Genomic DNA, 26,155 nt, shown 5'->3' on the forward strand with positions numbered 1-26,155 from the left:
CTGAATCATCTCTGTAAAGGCTGTGTTTATGCTAGAAAAGAACACTGCTATCCCCTGGGATACAAAGAAACAAAAAGTGGAATAAAATGTTCAAATCACAGAATTATGGAATCACAGAATGGTTTGGGTTGGAAGGGACATTTAAAGCCCATCCACTTCCACCCCTGCAATGGGCAGGGACATGTTCCACTATCCTAGGTGGGTCCAAGCCCTGTCCAGCCTGGCCTTGGGCACTGCCAGGGATCCAGGGGCAGCCACAGCTGCTCTGGGCACCTGTGCCAGGGCCTGCCCACCCTCACAGGGAAGAATTTCTTTATATCTGGCCTAAATGTGCCTCTGACAGTTTAAAGTCTGTATCCCCTGTCCTGTCACTATCTACCCAGATAAAAAGTCCCTCTCTCCCTTAAAGCACTGGAAGGCTGCAAAACCTGGGGAAGGTTTTGTGCAAGGGAAGAAAGGGCCCTGAACAGCTGGATGAAAAAATGAAGGCAAAAGGTTAAAGGTTTCATAGCCCACTTTATGGACTATCCCCATACAGTGATTCTTCAGTTCCCTGCTCAGCTGGAATTGGGGAATGCTCAGAAAAGCTGGCTGCAGAGCACACTGTGTGCTGGAATAACACCACAGGGCAGAACAGCACCACGCCGAGCCCGCGGGATTTCCAAGCAGCTGATTCCTGAGAGGAAGCTCAGGAACCCCGCAGGTGAAACGCACCCTGCCCCTGGCCCCAGCAATCCCAGAACACAGCGAGAGGGCAGCACTGGCAGGAAGCGTTCGGGAGCTGCGAGCGGAGCTGTGCACCGTGGGCCTTTGCCACACGGGGGCACGGGCCGATGTGAAATCAGCTCCAGGCGGCCAGGAAAGCTCTGGGCAGCCCTGGGCAGGGTGGAAGCTCAGTTTTCCTGGGGCTATTCTTTCAGTGCCAGGCTCCCCGCAGCATCAGAGAGGCTCATCGTGCTGCCAGGGTCATCACTGACCCCAGGTCACACCTCTGGGAAAGCAAAGCACGAAGTCTCCCTTTCCCCTTTGTACCCCTGGAGTACCAAGGAAAGCTCCTTTTCCTGTCTGTATCTGGGAGCTTGTCCCTCATGGTCAACCTCACCAAGTTTTCTGCTTTTGGTTTTGATTCAGTCTCTGGAGTAAAAAACCCAAATAATTCAAAAGACAACATGTCAGAGCATTCCAGGAGCACGGATTTCTCTGTGCCATGGTCCTGAGGGGCTGTCCCTGCTCAGGTTGTGACAGAAGCAGCCTTGCCCCCTCTGCAGCACGGCACAAGCACAACTGTGCAGCTGCACCAAGGACACGCCGTGGTGAAAACCTCAACTTTTTCCTTATTTCAGACAAGAAAGAGCAAAGCAAGCATTTATTTTCATGCCTTTGTGGTTGCATCTTTACAACAAAACAAAGAGAGCTTTGTGCTTTCTTCTATGAATTTTACAAATTCTTTGTGAAGCATGCAAAAGATTGTTTATTCATGTAATTATGTAATGATAAACACAAATTTTGGGAAGAGATCACATGGCGTGATCACAGCCGTGCTCAGCCTTCCAAGCCCAAGCCAGCCAAGCCCTAAACACATGAGAATGATAATTGATGGCAAAGGCACAAATCTCACTCTGTGGAACCAAACACTTCATGTGTGCCCTGCAGTTCATTTAATAAATGAAACTTTGTGAATTTTAATAACATTTTCTCATAGGCAGACACAGAGAAATCCTATTCAAATCTTTTAGAGGAAGACAGAAGGGTCACACAACCTTTTTTATTTTTTTAGTAAATAAATCAATATTATTGTAGGAACACGTTATGCTGCCAAAAACAAAGACATATTTAAGACACTTCAGCACTGATGGGACTGACACATTTTAAGAAAAAAGCCCTGTGTCTCCTTGCTGACAACTCATTCAGCTTAGCAGAAAGGAGTAACAGAATTCTTATCAACATTTCTACAAAGTTCCCAAACCTGTTTTTACCTTATAAAAAAGTCAATTAAAAGTATGTAAACCCTGCTAGTGTTTAAATAATTGATATACTAGGGACACTTATTTTAGGTGCTAATGTACTAACGTGGCTAACGAGACAGACAAAGAACAGTGTCTAAAGTCTGTGAGTACCTTGAAAACCACAATTCAGACTTCCCAAGCGTGGTAGCAGGCACTCACTCCAAGAACACCCTGCTGACCCTCGGACAGATGTTCCAGCCCAGCTCACTGACGTGTGCAGAGGTCTATGGCTCTCACTCCTCCTTTAATCAGCGACTGTATATTCAACTCCAGTATTAAAATAAACCATTACAAACCTATTCTGCTCTGTGTCCAAGACCTAAATGCCTTTCATGCCTATCAAAAATCTTCAGCCAAGCCTCTCAAAGCCCTGACCTATGTCTGTGTGGCATCCCCTCGACAAAATCCTTGATGAGATGTGAATGGGGCAGGGGGATGAAGCTGAAACCTTCGGAGTGTCAGTGCGACCATACCTCCACCTGCAGGCACCATTCACCTGGAAAACACGGTCATTGGGATATTTTCAATTAAGTTCCCGATCTTTTACCACTAAAACCCAATGGCTCACGATTAAACATTAAACTGTGTCAGTAAAACAGCGTGAAATACTCATACACATACACATACACACACACACACACACACACACACGCCCCAGACCCTCACCTGCCGCTCTCTTTTCCCGATCCGCTCCCACTCCTCCCCCGCATCCCCCCGGCTTCCCCTGCTCCCGCCTTTCCCGGTCGCGCATGCGCGTCCCCCCCATCCCATCCCGCCTTTCCAGATCCCGCTCCTCGCCGGCCCCGCCCTTCCGGCTCCTGCTGCTCCTCGATCCCGCTATTCCCGATCCCGTTGTTTCCCAATCACGACCTCGCTGTTCCCGACAGTGCTATTCCCGATCCTCACACTGCTATTCCCGACATTGCTATTCCCGACACTGCTATTCCCAATCCCGATCCCGATGCCGACGCCGCTGTTGCCGCTCCTGCCTCCCCTGTCCTCAGTCCCTCTCTGCGCATGCGCACGTCGCGGGGCGGTGCCGGCGGAGCGGCGCGAGCGGCCCTGCAGGTGAGGTGGGTCCGTGCCCCCGCCCCGCCCCGCCCCGCCCGCGACCCTCACAGCGGTGCGCACCTTCCTCACAGCGTCGCGCCCCTCCCTCAGAGCCCACCTTCTTCACATCAGCCGGGGCCCCTCACAGCGCCCCGCACCTTCCTCACAGCGCCGCGCACCTCCCTCACAGCACCCGGGGCCCCTCGCAGCGTCCCGCACCTTCCTCACAGCACCCGGGGCCCCTCGCAGCGTCCCGCACCTTCCTCACAGCGCCCCGCACCTTCCTCACGGCACCCGGGGCCCCTCACAGCGCCCAGCCCCGCCGGGCACCCTGGGCTGTGGGGCAGCCCCGCGCTCGCTGCTCGGCCTGGCCCCTCCGTTAAGGACTGAGACCCCGCCGCGACCCCGCACGGCTCTCTGGGCTCCTCCCGCTGTCCCCGGGCCAGGAATGGCCCGTGGTGCCCCGGGGTATGTGCGGTGACACAGCCCCTCTGCCACCCCCTGTTGAATGTCGCAGAACCAAAGCACAGCAGACCAGGCTGGTCTGGGGTCCACTGGCCCGGGGTGCTTCAAGCTCCGTTCAACCTGGCCTTGAATACTCTCAGGGATGGGGCTGCCACCCCCTGAATCACAACCTCAAAATGCTTCCAGTTAAAGAAATGGTTTGTGTAGTTTTAGTTTAGCAAAGACCCGCAGCTGTCAGGGAGAGAGAGGTCCGTGAAGGACAGCGGGGTAGCGCAATGGAAACTGATTTTCCCCTTCTCAGCAGTGTCTGCGTGTTTAGTCGTGGTTGTACCTTACCTCTGATTATCACTCAGTCAGTCTGAAAGATGCAGCTCAGTCAGTCCTGCTTGAGGGACCTCAATACATAGATCACTCCACACACTCAGCAGTACCTTTTAGATGTAGCTATTACTGCTTTTGGCTACAGACTGTCATTACACTCTTCAGTGGAATAACAAAAATATTAATGGTTACCTGATTTGTTAATAATCTAGGCTTCAGTGTTTTCTCTTTGCATAGATCCCTTGCTTTTGCTTTTCTCATTGACTTGGTTTTGGGAGTCCTTCACACCACTGAGCAACACCCAGCTTCACACCTGTGGAGGAATTAATCCCAATATCATGTGTACAAAATAAATGTGTTTGCACTTTTGTATTGCTTGAAAGCATTTTCAGGTTGTGATTCAGGCAGTGGCTGCCCCTGGATCCCTGGCAGTGCCCAAGGCCAGGCTGGACAGGGCTTGGAGCACCCTGGGACAGGGGAAGGTGTCCCTGCCATGGCAGGGGTGGCACTGGGTGGGCTTCGAGGTCCCTCCAGCCCAAACCAGTCTGGGATTCTGTGATTTTTCCATCTCTTGTTTCCATCAGTAGTTTGTGTGAGACACAAGGAGTACCTGCATGTCTAGGGCAAGATGAAGTGAGAGAGGGAGACTGTGCAGGGCCAGCTGCTGTGAGGGTGTCACCTCAGGTACAGTGAGCAATGCAGTCCTCTCCTGTAGTGTACCTGCTTGGCTTGACACATAAACTGACTGAAAAGCATTTCTTGCACATGTTCCAGTAAATATTTCACTTCTTTGGAAGTCCAGTTATACCATTTGGACATCATAATGACTATTTTATTTTGTGTAATGAATTGTCTAGGAACTGGGAAATCTGACATGGAGGAGATAGTTGTCTCATAAATCAGAGCTTTCCTTTTTCTAGCTAGATCTAGTTTAAGTGGTTCTACACTATTTTCCTAGAGGTGTAGTCATCTTTTGCATTGTAAGTCCATTGAATGACTTAAAAATAACACCTGATACAACTCTTCAGTTTTGGAACTGTCTTTTGAATTGAAATTTTCATATTACACTGCTGCCTTTACCTACCATTTCACTACATTTTGTCCTTTACTGGCAATTTTAGGTAACAGTGGAACCAACAGGAAAAGAGAGACTGTCAGAAGTAGAGATGGTGAAAGAGGACAGGGATCACAGGTGGGCTGCTGCTCTGGGATCTCATTAAGCAGCTAAATGTGTACATTTCTCCCACACCTGTAACACTGCTGGTAAAGCTGAGGTCTGCCAAAGGCTTTGAGTCTGCTTTTGTGATTGATTTGTGGTGGTACAGCCTTATGCTTAATGGACAGAAAAAAACCACATGTGTCTATATATATTGAGATATATATCTATGTAAAATATCTAAAAGTAGAAAGTCTTCAATAACATGTATACAGTTGGAAAGTTACACAAAGTTAAAGCCTCCCCTGTTTCAATACAGGCTGAAAATAAAGCAACATTAATTGATTTTTATGATCCAAACTATGAGAAGAGCAAAGAGCAAAAAGAGAAGCTGGAAATGCCCAAAGCCAGCTAGGAATCCAAACACACAGTCTGTATTAAATGAAAATTAATCTTAGGTTTTCGTCAGCTTTAAGTCTTAGGATAATGTGATGTTTTGATTCTTTCTGTGTACCACTGGAAACAGTGCAGTGTAGGCAGTGGTCAGACATTCTGATGAGGCAGTTCAGGCTCTTTTCTGCCTGCCTAATCTGATAAACCTGTCCCTAAGGTCACAGGACAGGTGGATTTGCTACATCTGCTGTGAAGTAGGCATGAGGCAGCTCCTGCAGTGCAAGAGAAGTTGCCAGAAGCCCAGTGATCCTGCTCTCCTTACTTAAAATGCTTTAAATGGCAATCATAGTTCAGCAGAATTTTCCAGAGGGCTTTGGGATTGTTCATTTTGTTGAAACAGGAAAATGCCAGGCCTAGAGACATGAAGATTGCTAGTTTAGTCATTAGCATCCCACCTACTCTGTGCATTCTTCCCTTGGAAATGGCAAATTATTTCACCCTGTAGGTTAATTCTCTCAAAAAGTCACCCTCAGTTAGCACAAAGCCTTCTTTTGGCTCAAACATGGTGGCAAGTCCTGTTTGAGCAAACACGTTTGGCACTGGTGCCTGGAATTAGCCAAACTCTGCAGAGCACTAGAAAAAATTAGTTCTTCAGCTGAACAAAGTCAGTAATAGTGAGCAGTACAAATGTAGGGGCAGATAAAGGGGTAGCCAGCAAAAGTCAGACACCCACAAGTGGATACAGGAAAGCAGAGGCTGTTGCACCAGGAATCCAAATCCTGCAGGGATTAACCCCCTCTGGAATCAAATAGGTAAATAGTGTTATATTACCCACATGGAAGTAAAACTTAGCTATGTCAGCTTCTCCAGTGTGAACATTCAGAACTTCCCCCAAAGAGTACACTTATATAAAGTATTTAATTAATATTTATTAGTTATCTGAAGCTGCTCTTTGTTCTTTAGTCAACTAAAATGATGCCAGCTTCCTCCAGCTCCTCCTACAAAATGTTTTGCCAGATGCTCCATTTGTTAACACATTTTAGTGTACTGACACTTGGAAAATAAATGTATCCCTTTACTCATAATTCACAGATTCAGATTTCTAGAGCCACTTCTGTGAACAATGTGAAACCAAGGAGTGCTGCCGTGGGGCTGCTCCTGTTGTGTGAATTGACCCAGACTGGTAACCAAGGGCAACCCTCAACCCACAGCCCAAATGCACAGAGCAGATTTATTTCACTACACAATTTATATTCTATTCAAGCTGACCTCTGAGTCTTTCTACCCCACATTTCCAATATACATTCCTGCTGAAGGGCTGTCATTCCCAGGGAGAATTCACTGTCCTGCCGGGGCTCTGCTCTCACCCACACCTGAGTGTGCCTGGGCAGGGCAGGGCAGGGCTGGTGCACAGCAGTGAGTGTGTCAGTGTGCCTGGCACTGCACAGCAGTGAGTGTGTCAGTGTGCCTGGGCAGCGCTGCTGCACACCAGTGAGTGTGTCAGTGTGCCTGGCACTGCACAGCAGTGAGTGTGTCAGTGTGCCTGGGCAGGGCTGCTGCAGCAGTGGCACTGCCACACCAGTGGCACTGCACACTGGAAGCCATCACTTACTGATTTCAAAATCTATTGGGGAAAAAAAATAGAGGTTCTGGAACTTCTCCAAATGGAATGCAATTATATGAAGGTAGTTTATGAAAGGACTGACTTTTCAGAATACAGAGTCAGATGGTCAAGTAGCTGAGTAGAAAATTCTCCAGATACTCTTTTAATCTTTATTAAAGAGTGTTCTTGATTCATATTCTTGATTCATATTCTTCTTAAAATACCTACATTAGGGATGCCTTTCTGAGCATCTCTGAAGTTTCAGAAGGCTTTTTGTCTTTCACTGACAAATGTGATTCTCATCCCTTGGAGAGGACTGGTGCAGCTCTGTGAAAGGGTTTTAATGTGGATCTGTGATCTGTTCCCACCATTAAGCATCTTGAAAATAACAGAGCTGCACTGGCTGACTTTGTGGAATAAAGTCCATTAGCATTGTTGGAAAAATAATTTATTCAAGTATGTGGTAGATAATGTAATAACTGAATGAATAAATTTTATTTAAATATTTGCTGCAAAAATTATCATGCAGAATTAGAGATAAAAGCTGGACAACGAATAGCAAGCAGTTGGCAGCACACGGGCCTGTTGTATCACCTAATCCCTGCAGGACTCTTCTATTTTTATATATTCTTTTTAGCAAATTTGTCTTTTAAAACCCTATTTATGCTGAATCCTAGTACTGGTTTTGCAGACTTGGGAAGCCAAGGTTTGTCTGTTTAGCAAAGTTTCTGGGAACCCACATGAGTTCATTTTTGGAGATTCTGGACCCCCCCGTTGCAGCTGCAGGCTGGGGAAGCTGTGGCTGCTTGGCCCCTTTGTGGCTGAAACTTCTACCAGCACAAGAAAGGTGTGCAAAAGAGGGGTTTAGGCTCCACAATCTCTTCAGGTTTTTAAGTAGCCAAGGTACCTTGGTGGATTTTCCCAAATTATGTACAAATCTTTTGAAGTCCCATTTCTTTTTTTTTTCCCCCAAAAAGCTTAGAATCACAGAACAGTTAGATCACGTTGGATTTTAATTTTAAGGATACTTTGTTTCTAAATAATTGGGAGGTTTTTAAAATTAATCCCTAGCTTCATTAATGGGAGGGATTTTTTAACAAGACATGCAAGGAAGTGATGGGAATAGATGAAAGCCCTTTTCTTCATCACCTACTACTTAGTGCTTGAAATTGATTTTGAGATAAGATCTATTTTTAAGACAGAATAAGATATTGTATCCTATTTTATATATATTGTTTATCTAGTATTTTTCTTATGGTTTTGAGACCTTACTTTTAATGCAGTTAATTTATACTTGCTAAAAATACTTCAGTGACATTCTGTGTTTTTACTGGGTAAGAAGAAATGTTTTATGCAGATAACAGTGATAGGCCCAGATAACAATGGAACATTTCTAATTCTCTTCTCATGACATTTCAAAATCAGTGTATCAGTTTTACTGTAATTAATCTCACTTCTCAAAATTCCCTCTGTGGCTCTGTGTTGTGCATGTAGACACACAGATAAATACCTGTTTGGTTGTTGCTGGTAGGAAATGAGGTGATGAGGAGGAGCAGAGCTGGGAGAGTCAGTTATTAGAACATCAGGCAGTGCGGCCTGTTTGCCTCAATCCCTTCAAAGGCCGGGCAGATGCAGAAAGCACTTTAGGGACGATTATCTGCATAGTCCCCGAGGCACTCCCCGCACCGTTTAGGTTAAGAAAAGATCGTTGCTGGCTCCTCCCAGATTACCATCCCCGATCCGATTAGCCACAGGAAACACCAGGGGAATTCATTCAGCTTCTCTGTAAAACGTGACTGCCCTGCACCTGTTTCTTGTGGCTGATACTGCAGCTATGAAGGGATCAGCACTCACTCATTCTTTTTGCAGGGTAACAGGTAAGGTGTTACACTGAAATTACTAAAACTATTAAAATTCCTGTAAATTTACTATGGTTTTGACTGTATTAGATGTAAAAATCCTCTAACTCGCAGAGATAATTTTTGAACTTGCACTCGAGTGGTCAGAATGCTGACAATTACTGACTCTTTCATTCTGCATGTAGTCAGTGTGATGAGTCTGAGAGGCTCCTGTAAACATGATGTTCATGATCAAGGCTCTCAGAAGCAGCACTTTTGTTTGTAGAACAGTTAATCTATTCACTTTACGCCATCTCCTTGGTGAGTCTCTCTAGTAATTACTGCCTGCCAGCCTGTGCAAGGTAGTTTCAAATGCCTTCTGTTAATTCTTAGGTTGGCACTGCCACAGAAAGAGGTGATTTGAATAACACAGCTCAAGTCAATGGAGAGACTTGTCCATCAGTTTGGCTTGCAGTTTCTTGCTATTTATGTCAAAAATCTACGAACAGCAAAGGCTGAATCACCAAACCAGCACCTACATAATAATCTTTTTATGAATTATATTCTCTTGTCTCTTTTGCACATGAAAGAGGTTCGAGTCCTATGTAAATATCGAACTTGATAATTAAATGACATCCATCTTTTACTAAGCCAGGTGGGGAATATTTTTTCCCAAAGAGGGTAAGAGACATAGAAATAACAAATCTGTTCTGGTTTTGGTTTCAGTGTGAAACCCCTGGAGTTTCACAGGAGCTGTAGTATCATCCTGCTGTGTGAGTAGTGTATAACTAAACTAGATGAAAACTTGTTTACATTTTTACCTAGTCTTTTCTCTAACCTTTATCCGTGTGTTTATTTGCTTTTCCAGCATTGTGGTATTTTCGTACAGGTAGCAAACATTTACATTTCAAATAAGTGAGCTTTTTAAAGCACCTTGGGAATTGAGGTGTGTGCCGACTGAAAGATGTGTGCTCAGTGCTAAAACTGCCTTGCAGACGATGGTTAAATTGTAGCTTAAGCATTCATGAAATATCTGTTCCCAGTGAGCTTTTTCACTGGTAAGGCATCAGAACAACAACCTTTGCATCGTTTCATTAATCATAATAATCAAGTTTAGCAAAACCCTCAGTTATCATAATTTTTTTACAAGCATTTATAAATGCTTTGTTATTCCTGGCAATGTTAAAATTAGATAGTCTGTGGTAATTTAAAATGCATTTTCATTTACCAGTGCTTCCTGTACCAGTGACTAACCACCTCTCAGCCAATTTAGAAGATTTTTTGTTAGAAATTCTCATGATCTGCCAATCTTAAAGCATCAGATTCAAAGCCTGAATTAAGAGACAAGATTATTATTTAGTAGCTCTTAACCACTTCATTAAATATACCCAGTCCTCACTACACTCTCCTATTTTTACTTAGTCTTAATCATTGAAGTTATCTTTAGTCATCTGCCTGAAACATCTCCATTAGTGCTGTTTACAGGATTTTGCATTTTGGCAGTGAAACTGTATCCCGTGTGATCTTATATTTAGACATTCCATTTACTTCTGTGGGACTGCTCTCAAAGCAAAGCTTCTCAAGTGCTTGCAGAATTAGGCCACAGGAAATTTGAAAGGTGTCAGCCAAGTGCTTAGGTGCTAAGCTACCCTCGCCCCTACCTGCAGTGAGCTCACTCTGTTTCTTTAAAAATTTAGCTGCTAGGTAGTTACTAACAGGTGACTGCAACAGGGAGAGAACACATTCACTTTAGAAAACAATAAAACAGTAAAAATAATCTCAGAATTTCATGTGACAGGCCTAAGCATCAGCATTGCCTCTCTTGTATGAATATATTTGAGGTTTAAAATAATTTTTCCCATATATTGATATTTGAAATGGAAAACTTACTATATTTTTTTTAATGTTAATACATACAGGTAATCTTTTTAAGTGTGTGGTCTGCTGTGACATCCTTGTTTGCCAAAGCCACAGGAATTAAAGATTTGGGCCCTCAGTATTCGTGGATAGGTGCACAGGGCACTGTGGGGAGCCTCACAATGGGATTACTGGCCCTGCTGGCAGCTGCACTGCCCTATCTGGAATCTTTCCAGCTGGGAATGCAAGCTCTTCTCTCTGTTTGAAATGTGTTCTGAAGGAAAAGGTAGCAATCGCATTTATTAAATAACCATCCTCACTGCCAAGATAGAGTGAGACCAGCATCTTCTTGTCTCCTCACTTTTGACTGTATAATTGTTTTCTGACTGCTGCAGTAATGGACATTGCTCCTCTCATTCCAGTCTGGAGCAAAAATTCAGCCCAGCCACTGGAAGCCACTGCTTTTGAGATCCTGAAATGCCACAAAGAAATGTTTTGTGACAAGGCAGAGTTGTTGATTTGCAAACCCCAGTGCTGGTTTGCAGGGTGCCTCCTGCAGCCAGCTCCTAAAAGGAAGGAGTGGAAGGAGCTGGCACCCCCATGTCCCCGCTGTCCTGCTGCTCCCCCGTGCCCTTCCAAAGAGCAGGGCCTGCATTGCAGAGGAAAGGGCGTGGGCAGGGGGCTTCGCTGCTGGTAAGGTGGGTGCTGGGAGTGACCTCATCCACCAGGTGCCCACACTGCATCCCCTGCAGGAAATGCAGCCCTGCAAGTGTGCGCAGCGAGTGGGGCCCAACAGCTGTCGCGTTTCCAAATGCAACATGTGAATCCAGTGCAACAGGGGACAAAAATCCCTTCTGGTAGAAATTGTTCAGCTCAAAAGTGGGGGGAAGAAAAGGAACTCAAAACTACAGATAAACATCAAAGCACGTATCAAACCCACAGCTGGAGGGGACCCCTCGAAATGCCCAGAGTGCTTGGCGTGATGATTCCAGGAGATTCCTGGGGCAGCGTGGTGCTGCCCTTGCCCTCTGCCAGCCGGCAGCACCGGCACCTTTCCCGGGGTTCGGTGTCAGAGCCGGGCTCTTCCCGCTCGCTGCATGGCACCGCTGCCTGTGCTGCAGCAGAGGTGGAGCTGCACCGCAGGAGATGCCGCTCCTCTCACTCGTGCAGGGAGCCGGGATTAAGGGGCGGCCTCTTTGCTGTCATGGCAATAGGGACGCACGGCACAGATCGAGCAGCAGAGCTGGTTAAGGCGATACCGTGATTGCCCCAAGGTACGTGACTCAGATCCTCAGGCAGCTCACGGCACCGCGACCTGCAATAGTGCTCCAGGCTGTGCCTTCCGCAGCTACCGAGCGTTCACGAGATGAGCGAAATGCTGAAGAACGACTTTAAAAACCAAGAATATCTGGTACAGAGGCAAAGCAAGAGAGAGCTGCTGTTTAACCTAAGCACTTCTAGCATCCTTTTTATTGGTGCAGGAGCACAATGCCCCTCTGTAGGAGCATCAACCTTGACCTGTCCCAAATTGCCACTTTACACATGTCTGAGGGAGTGCAGTGTAACTGAGCAAAGTAATTTGTCACAATACTGCTTTTTTTTCCAGAAGTAAATATAAGGGAATTGCTCCCATTGATCACACTGTGCTGTCAGTCAAGTTTTGCAAACTGAAAGGCACAGACAAAATATTCAGGTCAGTTGGGCAGCACAGGAATTATGGATTTGGTGTATAAATGAAATAAAATTGGTTAGACAACAAAGAAACAAAAACCTCATCTCTGCCACTTAGAAGAAGCTTGCTAGTATTTTTTCATACTCTAGGTAAATTCTCTTCTGCATTAACCTCCATCATGTCCCTCCCCAGTTAAGAGTTCTTATCAGCCTGATTCCTGGGTAAAAAAAAAAAAAAGGAAATAATTTTAGATAGAAATATCCTTGACGTTTAATCTCTTTATTTTTTAATCGTTTGAATATCAGGAAATAGGAGAACTAAATAGTCATCATGGTGGTGATTCTGCTTCCAGTATGATGAGATATCTTTTTCAAATGTTATCTGGACAAGCTGTTAAGAATTTTGAAGAGAACTTTCTGAGAAATAGAAATCAATAATTTTTGTTAATTCAGCATTATTAACTCTAAAAAAGAAATTCTGGGGATAAAATGAAATACTTTCTTTAGGTTCTAAGTTTCCTCTGATAATGGAAGCCATCACTTACTGATTTCAAAATCTATTGGGAAAAAAAATAGAGGTTCTGGAACTTCTCCAAATAGAATGCAATTATATGAAGGTAGTTTATGAAAGGACTGACTTTTCAGAATACAGTCAGATGGTCAAGTAGCTGAGTAGAAAATGCTCCAGATACTCTTTTAATCTTTATTAAAGAGTGTTCTTGATTCATATTCTTGATTCATATTCTTCTTAAAATACCTACATTAGGGATGCCTTTCTGAGCATCTCTGAAGTTTCAGAAGGCTTTTTGTCTTTCACTGACAAATGTGATTCTCATCCCTTGGAGAGGACTGGTGCAGCTCTGTGAAAGGGTTTTAATGTGGATCTGTGATCTGTTCCCACCATTAAGCATCTTGAAAAGAACAGAGCTGCACTGGCTGACTTTGTGAAATAAAGTCCATTAGCATTGTTGGAAAAATAATTTATTCAAGTATGTGGTAAATAATGTAATATCTGAATGAATAAATTTTATTTAAATATTTGCTGGAAAAATTATTATGCAGAATTAGAGATAAAAGCTGGACATTGAACAGCAAGCAGTTAGCAGCACACAGGCCTGTTGTATCACCTAATCCCTGCAGGACTCTTCTATTTTTATATATTTTTTTTAGCAAATCTGTCTTTTAAAACCCTATTTATGCTGAATCCTAATACTGGTTTTGCAGACTTGGGAAGCCAAGGTTTGTCTGTTTAGCAAAGTTTCTGTAGCTAATGATGCAGCAGAGATGTGCTTAGTTTGGTATAAAAATTGCTCTTTTTTGTTATGCTTGCAGCTATTTTCCTATAGAGATAAGAGAAACAGAAGGGTGATCTTATACTGAGTAAGAATTTCCATTCAAGAGCCATGCAAAGGTTTTATTTAAACATCACAGACTGATGACTGTGTTCATATCTACAGCTTGCTTTATCTTTCTGGATAGAAGGTCTTCAGAGCAGGACTTACCTTGTATTAGAAATAACAGTAGAGAAAAAATCTGTTTCTGCCTGGAGAGAGTGATGGGTTCAGTTTTCTTGTTGGAGGAGAACCATGGCAGATGTGATCCAAAGCCCAGAGAGCAGTGAGGGGCCGTGCATTGTGGACAATGTGTGTGTCAAATACCAGCCATGCCTGACTGCCCAAATCTTCAACTACTCCATAGCATCACCAGAAGCATGTGCCTTTATTCTGCCCATTTTGAGCTTCTCTGATTTTCAGTGATTATTCCATTGTTTCAACAGGTACTGCAATGGCTGCAGGAGTTTTGCTGCAAAATGAGCAACCATACTCCTCGCTGATAGAGAGCAGTGTGTATCTGGCAAATATGAGTTCAGGTAAGAGTCTGGCTCTGATGTGCCATTCATAATAAATGCTTAGAACAATTCTGGAAAAAAACCCCACAAAATTAAAAAACCCCCACAGAAATATTATCCATGTTTATAAATGTAAAATGTCTCTAACAAAACCAAACTGCATTATTTCATCAGCGTATCATGGTGATAATATGTCAACCTTTTCTGTAATTTTCATTTTGTCAGGTCTCTTAATGGAAGAAACGATGCCATTTTTGTGTTGAGAAACTGCCTAGCTCTCTGAAAACACAAACCTGCCTTCAGCAAAACTCACCTTTCTAATTTTTTAAACTTGTACAGGATGCAATTCTTTCTTACCGTTTTGTGTGTTTGTTTGCAAATCTGCTAGATTCAGTAGGAAAATAATGATGTGTAGCATTTAATTTTCCTCACTTCTGTCTCCACTATCATTTGATACATACTGAAAAGTTTCTGAGAAGAGAAAGAGAAAAATAATTAAATACAAGAAACTAAAATAGTGAATTAGAAAATATGTTTCACATTCCTTGGATACAGGTAGCACCTGAAATAGCCTTTTTCATCTCCTTTCTCTTCCATGCAACCCCCAAAATAAAAGTATATTTCCATGTTTCCTCACCTGTTGATACCAGTTCCACTGATGAATTACGAGTCAGGGTTTTGAACATTTTCCTTTCCTCACACGACACCACTGCTGATATTTCAGGCCTGGTACCCACAGCAAACATTGCTGTGTCTCTGTAAGAGCTGGGGAGCAGCAGTCAAAGTTCAGGCCTTCAGTTCCTGGTCAGTGCCTGGAAGAAGCAGATTTTTACCTGATGAATTTGTCCCAAAAGGGGACTTCCTCTTATGCAAATTCCTCTGTACAGGTTACTGGTTTTGTGGTACAAGAAGAAACACAAATGTGTTTTAGGAAAATGCAGTGGGATTAATTTGTTTATTGACAAAGTTAAAGTGAATTTTCTTGATTTCCCTAGCCTTCCCCTTTCTGTGCAGTCTGATGCACAGACATTGGGATGACAGAGGTTTTTACATCACTATAATCCCTTCTGTGCACAGTAGCTTTTTCAAGTGCTGCAATCTTTCTGGCCACCTCATTCTCCTGCTCAGCACACGGGAAGCAAAGTGGGAGGCAATTTGCCACCTCATACCTACCTTCAGAAGCCTGAAGCACTCAGCTGACACACCTTCTCCTCCTTGTGATCTGCTTTCTGTCAGGCTGCAGAGTTAACAGCTTTGCTTCATAAAAAAGCTGTGCCCTGGAAAAAAACCCAGCCCTTTGTTTTGGATAACAAATTGTGTTTTGTTAGAAGATGTGAATGGTCCAGGCAAACAGTCTACAATTCATCATGTACTAAAGCATTTCAGCAGGAACACACTAATCCCAGTCATTACACAGCTAATGATGCATTTTGGAGCAGCGAAGTGGAGGAGGAGAGGTGCCTGTGGAATGAAGAACCAAGAGGTGGGGGAGTATAATGTGCTTCCTTACAGATCTCTCAGGAGGCAGAGCCTCCAGCTACATTTGGATTGTTCTGTTGAATGGACTATTTTGTGTCTTAGCGAGTTCTGAATGCCTGTTATTGAGCAGGAACTAAATACTCCCATTGTTTATTAGAAACATTTTGGTTGTTCCCAGCGCGTTTTGAAAATTACCTACTTGACAAGCAACTATTTTCATCAAGCGGTGGAACAGTTTGTCCCGAGCAGACGCAATCCCTGTGGAAAGGAGCAGCCCGGGGCTGGCTGGCAGCAGCGCCTGCATCCTCCGTTACCATGGCGACAGCTCAGCCCGGGGACCAGCTGCCGAGCGCGCTCGGGGATGCTCCGCTCCGCTCCCGCAACTTCAGCGCTCAGCAACTTCCCCTGCGCTCAGAGCGCCCCGGGCAGCGGCGCCGGGCGGAGCTGCGGCCGCGCAGCCATGCAGCCCTCTCCCCGCCGGCGCTCGGCCGTCAGCCTCTTTAGCCATTTCTTCCAGGGGCGGAGGCATTCCTCCTCCGATCCCCTTCTCCGCCTCAGCCAGCGGCGCCGCAGCTCCGTGGTGGAGCTGCTCTCCTCGTCCACGCAGCGGGTCATGGTGGCTCTGTCGTCGCTCAGCCCCGAGGAGCTAAACGCCACTTTTCCTGAAAAAAAAAGTAAAGTACTTTTCATTGAGCCTGTTGGCAGTTCTGGGTATTTTCTCGGTATTACTATAGTTTTGTTCTGTTAACTGTACTTTTAATGTGTGGATAAAATAGTGGGGTTTAATTTTCTTCTTGTATTTTGTATATTCTGTTTTGTTCACTGATTCCTTATTCAGGTGTTAATACATGCTTTTTACTCTAAGAGCTCAGTTATAAATAACAGGGAAAACAGAAGCTCACATTCATGCATACTCTGAGGACATGGTTAACTATATTGATTTCAGGTTGAAGAGGACCGTGACTTTTTTCAGCTGCAAAGGATGTCACTAACCTCTAACTTCATCAGAAAAAATACCTGGCAGTAATGCAAGCGATTTTTTCCCCTCAGAATCCTTCCTTGAACAATGAGCCTGAAATACATGTTGCATATTTTCTGGTGTTTGTGGCTCTGTCATAAGGCTGAAGTGGTGTTGCTCTGTGTGTCGCAGGGAGCTCGAAGCGCCCCACGGCCAAGTACACGAAGGTGGGCGAGCGGCTGCGCCACGTCATCCCCGGGCACATGCAGTGCTCCATGGCCTGCGGCGGCCGCGCCTGCAAGTACGAGAACCCCGCGCGCTGGGCTGAGCACCAGCAGGCCATCAAGGGGCTCTACTCCTCCTGGTGAGCGGCAAAACCGCCGGGCTGCTGGAACACCAGCTGCCAGGTGGCACACGGAACGGGAGTTTGATCTGCAGTTAGAACCTGACCTAGTGGCTGCTGGACACAGCCCAGGAAAGACAGTGAAAGGTTCTTGTTGACTTACAGTGGGTTTGGGTCAGATCCAAAAGAATAAATACCTGTGTGTCATGAATTATTAAAAAGCTGTTCTGGGCTACTAAGGATTAGGATGCAAATGAATTAATCATGTTAATAATAAAATTGAAAAGTAAAAGCATTTCCTGCAGATGCAATAATGTAGGCATGTGTTCAGAAGGACACATGTGCAGCAAAAGTCACATGAAATGCATCTTGACATTCTTACTGTTTTTTTTTTTCTAACAGCAAATGCTTAAGCAGCACTTACAAACCTTAAAGAAATAAACAGAGATCTGAACAGATTTCTATTCAAAGGAATAGAAAGATTTCTATTCAAAGGAATTCTTACTTACGTCCTGCCATTTAAGCAGTTCCAGTAATTGTCTTTTGATAATGTTCCATCTGTATCAGTTTAATAGGATTTATCATTAACACTGTGGCATAGTAGAATTTTTAAAAGTAATTTCCAATTAATCACCAAGCTATTTCTCTATTTCTTGAATATAATGATATTCTTATTTTGGAAGACTCATACCCAGGAAATTATTAATGATAACATTATTATTTGCTTTTCTAATTTCTCAGGATAACAGATAACATCCTGGCTATGGCTCGACCCTCAACAGAAGTAATTGAAAAGTACAACATTATTGAGCAGTTTGAAAGGTAACAAATTTAGTCATTATTTATTGTAAATATTACTGGTGTAATTCCTGATCCATTTTCTCTTTCAACATAGATTTGGATTGTTGATAAAGATCCTTTCATTTTAACGCTCTACAGGTAAAGATTTATTATCCACTAAGAATAAATATGTGTTTCAGAAAATAAGGGACAATGAGGTTTTGGCTGCCTGTAATACTTTGACTCATCTATTCCTTCCTTAAGATGTGGCATAAAAACCATAATTAACCTTCAGCGTCCTGGGGAGCACGCGAGCTGTGGGAACCCCCTGGAGCAGGAGAGCGGCTTCACCTACCGTCCTGAAGCCTTTATGGAGGCTGGCAGTAAGTGCCCTCCTGCTGTTGTTCCTCATTAATTATTGACTTTGACATTTAAGGATATTTTTACTTGAATTCCTGTGAATTAAACGCAGCTATGTAGGAAACATTGCACAAAATGTGAAACCTGGCAAATACAATGAAGAGCAAATAACACATTATTGAAGATTGTGTATTATACAGAGAGAGATGGAGGGTTTGTGTTCAGGGTTTGTGTTTGTTTCTAAAGGAAGGACAACAGTTCGCTTTTTCTTCTATATTCACAAATCCTGGTACACTCATGTCTTCTTACCTAGACTATAAAAGGTTATTTCATGTGAGGACACTGCTCCTGACCATATCTTTGTATTTTTATGTTATGGTGAGAAGAAAGTGCCTCTCTGTAAAAAGCAGCAGCTGACTGAAGAAGTGCTTTTATTTCTGAAAAGAAAAAATTGCCCTCTTTCTATATATAGCTAAGCAATTTTGCATGAATCACTGTTTTGTTACCTCTTTTACATTCTAGCTGAACTTGAGTTTGACAAATCTTTGCTAGCTTCGTGTATCTATCAAGTTTCAATAGCAAGCATACACTGAAATGGGAAAATAGTCTCTTGCAAACAAGATGCAGTCAGATTTTAAGCTCCATTATGCAATTTTAGTACTATAATTTCTTATTAGTAATCTCTCCTCTGCAAATGGTACTACACCTTTCACATTTGGTGTGGCAGAAAATCACTGTCTCTCTTTTTATTTCAGTTTATTTTTATAATTTTGGATGGAAGGATTATGGTGTGGCATCTCTCACGACTATCCTTGACATGGTCAAGGTGATGTCTTTCGCCCTGCAGGAGGGGAGGGTGGCTGTTCACTGCCATGCAGGACTGGGGAGGACAGGTACGTGCCCCGTGCAGGAGCAGCACCAGCGTTCCTCTAGAAACTCCAACCCTCACTGGTTATAAACCAGTAATAACTGGGCTGGATTTGTGTCATTGCAAGATGGACCTCTATAAAATGGTTAAAAGTGCTAAACTGCTGTGTCCAAATGTCCTCAATGGCTAGAGAAGATCAGTTTTGGTATATTAAAACCAAAGACCTGTAAGATAGAGAAGTTTTTAATCTGTATAATAGTTCCATTACATTCCTGCTTCTGGAGGGGAAAGATTCCCCTGGTACACTTTCTTTGTCCAGTATTTGTAACATGTTCACAAACCTGCCATGCACTGTTGGATTGGGTATATTTGGTGGAGCACCTAAAATTTCATTTGCTCCTTTCAAGTCCTTTCTGGTTATGCCCTTCCCTTAGAAGCCTCCATTACTGCCATGTTTGTGAACAGTGGAATTCCTGGAGAGGCTGTGGGGAGCTCCCACTGCAGTGCAGTGAGCAGGGCTTCGCTGTCTCGTGCTTCTTCGCAGGAAATTATGTTTCAGTAACAGCATCACATAATAGAGGACACTCTGTCTTCACCTATATTAATTTCTATCCCATATTTTCACTGAGTATTTGTTTGAGTCTGACAGTTCCTTCACTAATCCTGTCTTTGTATTTTCCAGGTGTTCTAATAGCTTGCTACTTAGTTTTTGCCACCAGAATGAGTGCTGACCAAGCGATCCTGTTTGTCAGAGCCAAAAGGCCCAACTCCATCCAGACGCGGGGGCAGCTGCTGTGTGTCAGGGAGTTCTCACAGTTCCTGGTCCCCCTGCGCAATGTCTTCGCGTGCTGCGAGCCCAGGGCGCACGCGGTCACCCTGGCCCAGTACCTGACCCGCCAGAGGCACCTGCTCCACGGCTACGAGAGCAGGCACCTCAAGCACGTGCCAAAGCTCATCCACCTGGTGTGCAAGCTGCTGCTGGACCTGGCTGAGAACAGACAGGTGGTAGAGGCAGAGCTGCTGGACATCCCAGACCTCTCAGCTGAGATTGAGAGCACCGTGTCCCAGCTGGAAGCCACGGAGCTCGAGCGGGAGCTGGCCAGGCACGACAGCGACACGTCGGACTCGTCCTACGCCCACTGCTCTGCTCTCGACAGCCAGGACTCACACGTCTCCCTGGGACACGAGTGTGATGCCGACTGCAGGAGAAGGCATGTCGGATGCCTTCAGCCTCTTACTCATATGAGAAGGCGTCTGAGCTACAGTGAGTCAGACCTAAGGAGAACTGAGTTTCTTTTGGAACAGGATGACACTGCCTGGACAGTGCCTGCTCAGATCTTAGTGAACAACAAACCCAAGCAGAACAGTGAAGAGGAATGTTCTGCCACAGGTGAGGCAAAGCCACAGCTGGAGTTAAACAAAGAAGCATTAGTGCGTAACACGTGCACGTTCTGGAGCCAAGGGAAATTTGATTTGGATGGACGAAGGGACGGCTCCTGTCACAGAAGGAGCTCTACCAAAGAGGTCCAACGCAGCAGGACCTTTTCCTCAGGCCTGGCATCCATGCACAATCCCAAGGAACCTGGGATGCAAAGGCACAGCTTCGCCGGTGAGACTGCTCACAGGAAGGACCGCAAGACCAATATGTATGGCAGGAGATTCTATCTCTCTGAGGACTCTGACTCTTCTTCTTCCTCTTCCAAAGTGAACTTTTCCGCTGGATATGAAAGTGAGAGTAGCAGAGAGTTGTCAGAGACAATTCCACACATTGTTCTGCAGTCAGAATTAAGTTTGGAAGCCCGAAGAGTTTTGGCAGCCAAAGCACTTGCAGATATAAATGAATTTCTGGGAGAGGATGAAGTGAAGCAGAAGGTAGAAATGTGGCAGGTAATTTTTAACTCAAACCCATGCTACGGGTTCTGCATATTTCACCTCAGTGAGTTCCTGGAATGGCAAAAATGCCAATGGAGCTTTGAAATGGCACATTGGGATAGCAATTTATATGAGGCCTGGGTTCAGGTCTTTCACAGGCTGGCAAGATACACCTACACATTCTGGTCTATAGCAGGAGGGTGGAGGTTCTGGTTATCTTCACTTTCCTAACTGGGGGAAATTGATGCCATTATCTCTGGTTGTAATGTGGCTGCTGGTGGCACAGAAATAGTACAGGTTTTAAAGGTTTGAGTTGGTTTTCATCCGTGTTTTCTCAGAACTAATCAGAGGATTTCTGAGTAAAAGAAAAAGAATTTAGTAGAAACTTAACTGCTTATTGTCAAACCCAAATCCTCTTTGCAACATTTGCTTTGAAGTTGTAATGCAAAGCTGGTTTATGTATTCCAGTGGAGTATTGGGAGGTTCTCAGCTGCACTGCTGCTTTCATCCTTCTGCTTTAAAGAATCACTTGTATTACTGTTGATTAATGTTGATACTCTGGAAAAAAATACAAATTTTTTTGATAACTCTTTTCTTGTTGGAACATAAGAGCCAAATACTGCAACAATCAAAGAGAATTTGGCAAAGGTATATAGATAATGCTTTTTCAGTTTTGTTTTGTTTGGTTTTTTTTTTTTTTTTTTGTTTTGTTTTGTTTTGTTTTAAGAAAGAACTGAATTCTCAAGATGGAGCTTGGGATAAAATCTGCACCGAGAGAGATCCTTTTATCCTCTGCAGCTTGATGTGGTCATGGATAGAGCAGCTGAAAGAACCTATTATATCCAAAGATGACATTGACATGCTGGCAAAACAATGCACAGAATCCCAGGATGCACTCCGCTTGCTGGGAAAGGTACAGATTCGATCTGACAGTTCATTCCTTCACTTTAGGCAAGGGTTGCACTTTAAAAAAGCCACTTAATTCTCTTTCAAAATCAGAATGAGAATTCATTCTGCAGCAAATTGTGTGAATTGTTTGGGTATCTCTAGATATCTTCTAGTCCAAGTGTCTTGCTCAAAACAGAGTTACCTAGAGCAGATTGCTTGCGTGACAAATGCTCCAGCCCCTTAATTAAGCTGGAAAAGGGTTGGGAAGGAACAGCCCCAAAGATTGTTCTTCCTTTTCTTCCTCCTTGCTAGCACTGCTCAGTGTCTCTGCCAGCTTCCAGTGGTGACGGACACTGGGAAGGACAGAGAGAGGTACAAGATGGGGAAAAAGCCCTGAACATGCACAGCATTTTGGGCTGAAAAGATCAAATCTCACCCTTCCTATGCCAATTCACAGGAAGGCTGCTGTTCGTGGAGGGAATCTTGAAATTCCCAGAAATAAGGAGGAATTACCAGAGTAGTTGTAGCACTCAGGAGAGTTTCTCTATCGTGACTGAAATAATTATGCAGCGGCTCTTTGGGCGGGTGGAAAATTTGGGCTCCTGCACATGAAGTTTCAGCACAGGAAGGCACAACCTGGTATTTACATAGCAGTTAACAAAATCTGAGTGCTAAACTGCTTTTTATGGAAATACTTCTTCTGATGAGATGCTGTTCCTTTTCCCCACCAGGAGCAGTGTCAGACCATCCTTTGTATTTTACACTGTGTGGCGAAACTGCAAGTGCTGCCAGCTGATGTGGAGGAGGCCTTACTTGCTCGTGCTATTAAAGCTTTCACCAAGGCAAGTAATCCCAAATAATTATCCAGGATATTGTATTTACTTGGTTTAAATCATGAAGGGTGAAGCAATCAACAGAGGGAGGCCTCTATGAGAAAGGCTACAGTAATTCCTTCATGCTTCAGTGTGGCTTATTTATTTCAGAGTTTACATTTTATAATACTCACATACATAAAGGGTTGGAAATATTCTCTAAAAAATTAAATTCTGTCACTACAACCTTAATCCTGGAGTCTCGTTTTTCTCTTTCTGGACCACTGCCAGTTCATGGACATCTTCAAATTAGGGAAAAGAGAATTTTACAGGGTGACACTGACTAATCACCTAGAGTAGCTTCCCAAAGGCTTTGGTAGATTCTGTACCATGAGAATTCTTTCCATCAGATTAAATCACTTTCTGAAATTACACTGCAAGTCAGTTCTGTTCCAGACCTGTACCACAGGATGTGAGTAACTAATTTCTGCTTTGGGCTCATTGAGTAACAGTGACAGGTGAAGCTATTGCTCAGCTCAGATTTCTTCTCAGGTTCAGTCAATGAAATCTGAGCTTGAACAGAATGTTCACTGTGCTGTTTCCTCATCTCTTGTAAATCTGCCTGTTAAAACAATCACCACATTTCTCTTTCTTCTGTTTTATTTTAATGTCTAGTTAGCATAAAACTGAAAACACTTGGCATTAAGCACTCCATCAAAACCAAATAGTTTCTTTGATAAATCTCAAAGTTTTTTTTTTAATGTTGTGCATCTACTTTGCATTTTGCTGCATGGCATCTCTTTAACAACTGAACTGAAACTTCTCTCTTTTATTAGACAAGCTTCGATTCTGAGAATGGGCCATATGTGTACAATACCTTGAAAACTGTGTTTAAACAAGCACTGGAAGAAAAAAGGAAAAGGATTAAAGAAGGAACAGAGAATCCTCCTTGATTTCTACACAGCTCTGCTGAAGCATTAGATGGGCCTACCAAATTATTTTGCATATTCCAGCTACTGTATTTTGTGCTACCTGGCATGATCTACCTAACAGAAGTTATTAACAAATAATTTTATTTTTTTAGAGGGAGTTTTAGTGGCAGTTGTACATTCTACATAGTTATAAAGAACGGCTCCATGTAACCACTCTCTGTAGCATTTTGTTTCAGGTACTGTTCTTTTATGTTGTGAAGGGTTCTCCTATTTTCAGATGTGTTTATTGATGTGGAAACCTCTGTTATTGGCAAGAAACATTATTATCAAGTGACACGACTGCCATAAAGTTTAGTGCCATGATCCCCAAAGGTTTAATGGATTAATATTTATGTATTACATATGTTTACATTAATGATATTTGATTTCATTTTGCAGAAAATAAATATTGACTGCACCTGTGAAAATGCATTTCCTTTCGGAAAGTTTGAAGTAAGACCAACAGTAGTAATGGAGAGATTCACAGATCTTAAGATCTGTTATAGCCAGCAGACAGTATTTTCTTTCAGATCTCTTCAACAATTGTAACCAAAGTATTTCTAGAAGGTCTTGTAGGAGAGAAGTGCACTGTGTTGAACAGTAGTCATCAAGCCCTAATTTAGACTTTTTTGCCAGAGAAAGCTTCAAAATGTTTTTAACAGAAAATTGATTGATGCATTTAAAGTGCTTTGAATAAGAGTAAAATTTTACTTTATTAGCTAAGCTTTTATTGCTTTAAGTGAAAAACACTTCATCATGAAATCTTCATAAGAATATGATTCTGCCCATACTTCTATCCAGCAAATACCTAAAGAAGTATGATATAGTCATACTAAAAAAACATTAATCAAAGCCTTACTAGCTGCAATGCACTTTTCCAAGGCATTCTTATCTAATAAACTAGAAACAGCTGGGCCAGCATCCCAAAACAGTTTTGGATTCCAGCCTTAGGATCTGGAATGGAATGCCAGTTTGCAGAATGAGAGGTTCATCAGGGTTGATAAATTTAAGTAGTTAAACAAGAATTTATAAATTTCCAAAATACTTTTATTAGTTTCTGTAAATGACAAATATTTAGAGTTAAAAATAGACCAGTTGAAATACAGGTAATTTATATATGTCTCAATGATTGGATGATTTTATATCAAATTCAAATTAAAACAGCTACTTTGGCAGAATCATCTTAAAATAGGAACACTTGAAAATATCACATGTAAATCACAACAAAAATCCAGCTTTGTAAAAAGGCAAGGCAACATGACAGGCAGTTCCGTATCAGCACAAGCATTCAGGCTCACACAAATACCATGTTCTAATGCCCCGAATGTCCCTTCTTCAGGGCCTGCTGTGGTGCCCTGACATCTCCCACACCAGAGTGGGATTCACATACTGCAGCCCAGAGTTAGGTTTGTGACACAGTGAAATGGGTGTGGTCAGCAGGATTGCTGGAGATAAATCCCTACAGAACTAAAGAAAATGTGTGCAGCAAGCCAGGGGTGGAATAGGCACAGGAATTTTGGAAAGACGAGGACAGGGTAGCGGAGAACAATGTAAAAATCAGCTGAAAATAAAAGGAGGAAATGCTAAAGGAGTTATTTGTGCACATTTGGAGATTTATTTTTCTTAGGTGCAAAGCAAAATCAAAAGGTCCTAAATGCCCAAAAGATTGGGAATGTGGAATGTCCTCCAGAGCAGAGTGTCAGACTTCTGGATCCTTAAAACAATTTTATGGTGGTGGAACAGTGGCAGCTTGAGCTGGTGCCTCTGGGGAACTCTGAACAAAGAATCCCTGGCCTTTGATACCCTCCCAGGTGAAGTGTGACAGTCTGGGGTATTGCGGCTGTGTCCGAGTGACCGGGCACTGGCTGGCACCACAGGTCCCCAGACTCTCTGCTGAGCCATCCCTCTCCTACAGTCAGGTTTTGTCTGTCACGTTTGGCTTTTCTCTCTGATGCACTAGCAGGACCACAAGAGCACGTGGTGCTGAGCATGTAAAAATGCCTGTTCTGGCTGGAGCATTGCTGTTGCGTGACAGCCTGCAGGCAGAGCGGGCAGCTGGAGGGATGTTGACTCGTGTTCCCGGTGCCAGCCGTGCTGCATACACGAGAGCTGCTGGGTGTTGGTGCTCGCTGGGACCCGGCCTGGCCCGGCACCACGGGGAGTTACAAAGCATCTTCAAGGAATCCCTGTGGCATTGTGTGTTTTACGGGTTTTATTGTAAAGTTGGTACTTTTTGGAAATTAGGATTTTGGTTTGACCCTCGGTTCCCCCCATGTTCTCCCTCATAAAATTTTTTTCTTCCCGCCAGTTACCTGTCCATCATTGTAACCAGCCCCCTTTCATTTCGAGAAATTTCTGTGTCAATCTTGCCTTACTTAACACATGATTTGTCCCCTGACGCTTCTCCCTCCCCTGTGCCATTGGTATTGGTTCGGTTGTGTCCCTCGCTCCTCCCCTGGGCCTCGTTCATTGGTCCCTTGTGTCCCCTCGTGTCACGCCCTTCGCCTTTATAAGTGCCTCCCCAAAAGTTTTTCTGTGGCACCGTTACTGGCCCCGGCTTCGTGAGTGAAGCGCCTCGGCATCCCTACGTGTGTCCAGTCCTTCCTTCCTTCGCC

General features: G+C 43.7%; 1 protein-coding gene and 1 long non-coding RNA gene across 7 annotated transcripts; one reads left to right on the forward strand and one right to left on the reverse strand.

Annotated features, from left to right (window-relative positions):
* Positions 1 to 1,751: 1,751 nt before the first annotated feature.
* On the reverse strand, positions 1,752 to 3,019 carry LOC135453074 (uncharacterized). The gene is made up of 2 exons (XR_010441763.1): positions 2,913 to 3,019; positions 1,752 to 2,502 (listed from the first exon to the last, which is right to left on the reverse strand). It is a non-coding gene; the product is annotated as an uncharacterized LOC135453074 (long non-coding RNA).
* Positions 2,729 to 25,131, forward strand: PTPDC1 (protein tyrosine phosphatase domain containing 1). Of its 6 annotated transcripts, XM_064723713.1 has the most exons (11): positions 8,853 to 8,871; positions 9,559 to 9,605; positions 14,138 to 14,230; positions 16,839 to 17,010; positions 17,731 to 17,811; positions 18,034 to 18,152; positions 18,885 to 19,022; positions 19,680 to 20,884; positions 21,597 to 21,782; positions 22,489 to 22,599; positions 23,406 to 25,131. In XM_064723713.1, exons 3-11 carry the CDS (start codon positions 14,146 to 14,148, stop codon positions 23,520 to 23,522), a joined length of 2,214 nt encoding a protein of 737 aa, XP_064579783.1. In that variant the 5' UTR covers positions 8,853 to 8,871; positions 9,559 to 9,605; positions 14,138 to 14,145; the 3' UTR covers positions 23,523 to 25,131. The 6 variants fall into 6 exon arrangements, with proteins under 6 accessions (XP_064579778.1, XP_064579782.1, XP_064579784.1 ...); XM_064723708.1 differs by lacking the exons at positions 8,853 to 8,871; positions 9,559 to 9,605 and adding an exon at positions 2,729 to 3,074; XM_064723712.1 differs by lacking the exons at positions 8,853 to 8,871; positions 9,559 to 9,605 and adding an exon at positions 3,009 to 3,079.
* Positions 25,132 to 26,155: the final 1,024 nt, after the last annotated feature.

Source organism: Zonotrichia leucophrys, chromosome 12 (assembly GCF_028769735.1).
Source record: "Zonotrichia leucophrys gambelii isolate GWCS_2022_RI chromosome 12, RI_Zleu_2.0, whole genome shotgun sequence".
Taxonomy (NCBI): domain Eukaryota; kingdom Metazoa; phylum Chordata; class Aves; order Passeriformes; family Passerellidae; genus Zonotrichia; species Zonotrichia leucophrys.